General features: G+C 52.6%; 1 protein-coding gene across 1 annotated transcript in view; it reads left to right on the forward strand.

Annotated features, from left to right (window-relative positions):
* The first annotated feature begins 6 nt into the window (after window positions 1-6).
* Window positions 7-3,525, forward strand: part of WBSCR17 (Williams-Beuren syndrome chromosome region 17) — a 699,332-nt gene continuing 695,813 nt past the window's right edge. The window contains exon 1 of the mRNA XM_011992872.1: window positions 7-288. Within this exon, the coding sequence (XP_011848262.1) occupies window positions 51-288 (238 nt within the window). The 5' untranslated portion in view covers window positions 7-50. The remainder of the gene's footprint in view (window positions 289-3,525) is intronic.

The following is a 3,525-nucleotide window of genomic DNA, read 5'->3' on the forward strand; positions in this document are numbered from 1 at the left end:
CGGAGCCCCAGGGGGCGCGGGTCCGGGGCGAGGGCCGGCTGGGCTGTTTGATGGCTTCACTGAGAAGAGTCAAAGTGCTGCTGGTGTTGAACTTGATCGCGGTAGCCGGCTTCGTGCTCTTCCTGGCCAAGTGCCGGCCCATCGCGGTGCGCAGCGGAGACGCCTTCCACGAGATCCGGCCGCGCGCCGAGGTGGCCAACCTCAGCGCGCACAGCGCCAGCCCCATCCAGGATGCGGTCCTGAAGCGCCTGTCGCTACTGGAGGACATCGTGTACCGGCAGCTGAATGGTAAGGACGCACGCCGGCGCCTCCGGGGCTCGGCGCGGGCGGGCCGGGCACAGAGTGAGCCCCGGGGTTCCGGCGCGCTGCGCGCTGTGTCTGGGAGCCGGCACTTCCTGGCTCCTGCGCTCTCCGTCTTACTCTTCCTGCCCCATCTCGGGCAGATGGCCGGGGCTGCTGGAAAGAACAACTTGCCTGATTCTTTTCCGTGCCCCACCTGCAAGTTTGGTTTTATCCTGGAAACATGTCAGTACAGTTGGCTCCGGGTCCCCGCGTGCGGACTGGAAATCATTCCCTGGCGACTCCAGCCCGAGCGCAGAAACTAGTGTAGCGGCCAAATGGGACTGGAGGCACGCGGGCAGACGTGTAGGAGGAAATAGTTTTAGAGCCCAGCGTTTGGTGGGGGAGTAGGGAGCGGGGAGATTGGAGGGCTTAGATGTCTGCAGACAAAGGCAAGGCCCCAGGTCGCAGAGCTAATGCGCTTCGGTAGTATATCGGAGGAATATGCCATCTCTCTATGAGGTGAGCTGCTTAGCTAAGAATGAGGACTCCTCCCTTCCCGCTTCCTTTGTTTCTCCTTGGGGGCTGCGGAGGGGCGATTGTTAAAAGTTCAAGGTGGGCCTGGGAAGTTTCCAGAATGTAGCAAAGCGAGATGTGGCATCCCATTAGTGACAATTGTCAGAATCTGTGCCATCTAAAATGTTGTCCTCAGTACTTCAGGAGAAGAGGGAGACTTTTTATGTGCTCTCGTCACACCTGGGCCAGGTCATTGGACACTTGCTGTCCCCAAAGTCGGAGTGAGTGTTACCTACCTGAGTACAGGCAGGTTTCCAGGACTCGTGGGGTTATCCAAGCAGATACATACTTAGGTACAGACTGCCTCCTCCCTTTCTGAGCTGCTAACTCATGTTCTCAAACGAACTGCAGATAATCACGCAGATCGTGATAATAATAACTGATGGAATTCTTACTGTGTGCCAGATGCGTGCAAAGACATTACACGTGCATTATCTCACTGTATGTTCACATCTGTCCAGCGGGACTCCACCCATCCCCAGAGGGGAAATGAGAAAAAGAAGCGAGGCGAGGTTAACTAAGTTGCCCTGTGTTAAATAAGGTATAACTGCGCCCCAAACCGCTGTAATAGAAATAATAATAGAGTTTGGAGTCAGCACCCTGTGTCTGGTTGGCCACAGAGCCTGTGCTCTCGACCCCATAGGCACAAACTTCTGTCCATGGTTTCCCCCTAAGTGAAAGGAGTATTAGGTTTGTTGAAAACAAAAATATGTGGAATTGCAAATACAGACGTATACCTTCTCACACTGGAGGGTCAAGCTCAGCTGTCTTCACCGTGGTGGCAGGGGGCAGGGAGAAGGAGGATGGCAGATGGTTCTCTTCCTGCTCACCAGTGGTCCCTGCTGGGTACTCGGCGGAGGGATGGGGTGGAGGGAGACGGGAGGTCAGATCTCTGAGCAGGTGAAAGGATGCTGCGGTCTTCTCAATGCCATTTGACAGGTATCCAGGGGATGCCTTGAACTTACAGGGTATATGGCCTGGCTGTCAGGGTAGCCCACGAAAGTTATGCGGAAGCTCTTCTCTCAAGTGTCTGAAATATGGCACAGAATGCAATAAAAACTAATAGTTCATTTCTGGAGGAATCAGAAACTTACGGGGTGGCTTATAATTTGGGATAGATTCCTGCCGTAGACATACCCATAGGAACTTCAAAGGATAACCTGGTTTCCCTCACTCATCAGGCTTTTCTCAGGGACACAGGTTATTTTAGTATCAGTTTCTTTGTTTTATGTTTTCCTTTTTTTTTTTTTTTTTTTTTTTAGACAGGGTCTTCTTGCTCTGTCACTCAGGCTGGAGTGCAGTGGTGCAGTCAGAGCTCACTGCAGCTTCGAACTCCTGGGCTCAAGTCATCCTCCGGCCTCAGCCTCCCAAGTAGCTGGGTCTATAGATGTGCATCACCACACCCTGCTAATTTTTTAATTTTTTGCAGAGACAGGGTCTTGCTAGGTTGGCCAGGCTGGTCTCAAACTCTTGGCTTCAAGCAGTCCTCCCGCCTGGGCCTCCCAAAGTGTTGGGATGACAGGAGTGAGCCACCATGCCTGGCCCCAGTATTAGTTTCAATTAGGAGCACTAAATGTTATATAGCTGTACCCGAAACTTCCCTCATAGGAATAATAAAATTCTATAATAATAACTGATGGAATTCTTGCTGTGTGCCAGATGTGTGCGAAGACATTACAAGTGCATTATCTCACTGTATGTTCACATCTGTCCAGAGAGGCTCCACCCATCCCCAGATGAGAAATGAGAACACTAGGTGAAGGAAGGTTAGGAGGCTACTTTCTACATGTCACAGACTTACATGAACCCATTGAGCCTTTACAATGACCTGCGAGATGAGTGCTCTGACACCCACCTGAACAACGTGCTCACAGTCACCTGGCTAGTGAGTGTCAGAGCTGGGAATTGAAGCTGGAATATCAGGCTCCAGAATGGAGGTTCTTAGCTCCTGCACCAGTGTCTCGATCTTCAGCGTATGCATCACAATCACTGAAGAGCCCTTTAAGACAGATTTCTGGGTCTCCCGTCCCGGTCTGGGTCTGGGGTGGGGGCTGAGAATTTGCCTTTCTCACAAACTTGGGACACGGCCCTTGACCCACTGCCTGGCACTCTGCTGCCTACATCAAACAGAGTAAAGGTAGAAAACCCATCCGACCTCCAAAGCCAGCTCGTTTCGAGGACTTAAGCTGAGAACTTGCTTCAGATCGGCTGACATCTGGCTTCCTTCTCTGTGGTCTTCTGCCCTGTAAACAGTTCCCGGGCTGGTGGAGTCAGGTGCTGTGGGGTGGGAAGGCTGAGTTTTCCTGACTTGTAAGTGGGCAGCAAGGCCAAGTTGAGAGCTTTTCCTGGGCAAGCTAAGAATGCAAGCTGCGACTAGGCAGATGTCATCGGCCTGACTGCCTAGTGTCATTTGCGGTGACATGAAGCCTGCAGGAAAAGAGCAGGGAAAAATTGTGAAATATAGGGGACTCTTCCTATCTCCACCTGGCCCCTCAAGCACCTTCATCCTCTGCCGGCGTGTCCCATCTGTTGATGCTCTCCACCCGCTGCAGTGGGAGGCTGCGGTGAGAAGGCAAAGGCTCCTAGTGCCTGGGGAGACACGTGTTCTCTTGCTCTGCAGCCGGTCTTCATTCATTGCTCCCGAGGGTGGAGAAGGAAACCTTGACCTTA

Source organism: Mandrillus leucophaeus, unplaced genomic scaffold (assembly GCF_000951045.1).
Source record: "Mandrillus leucophaeus isolate KB7577 unplaced genomic scaffold, Mleu.le_1.0 Scaffold42, whole genome shotgun sequence".
Lineage (NCBI taxonomy): Eukaryota > Metazoa > Chordata > Mammalia > Primates > Cercopithecidae > Mandrillus > Mandrillus leucophaeus.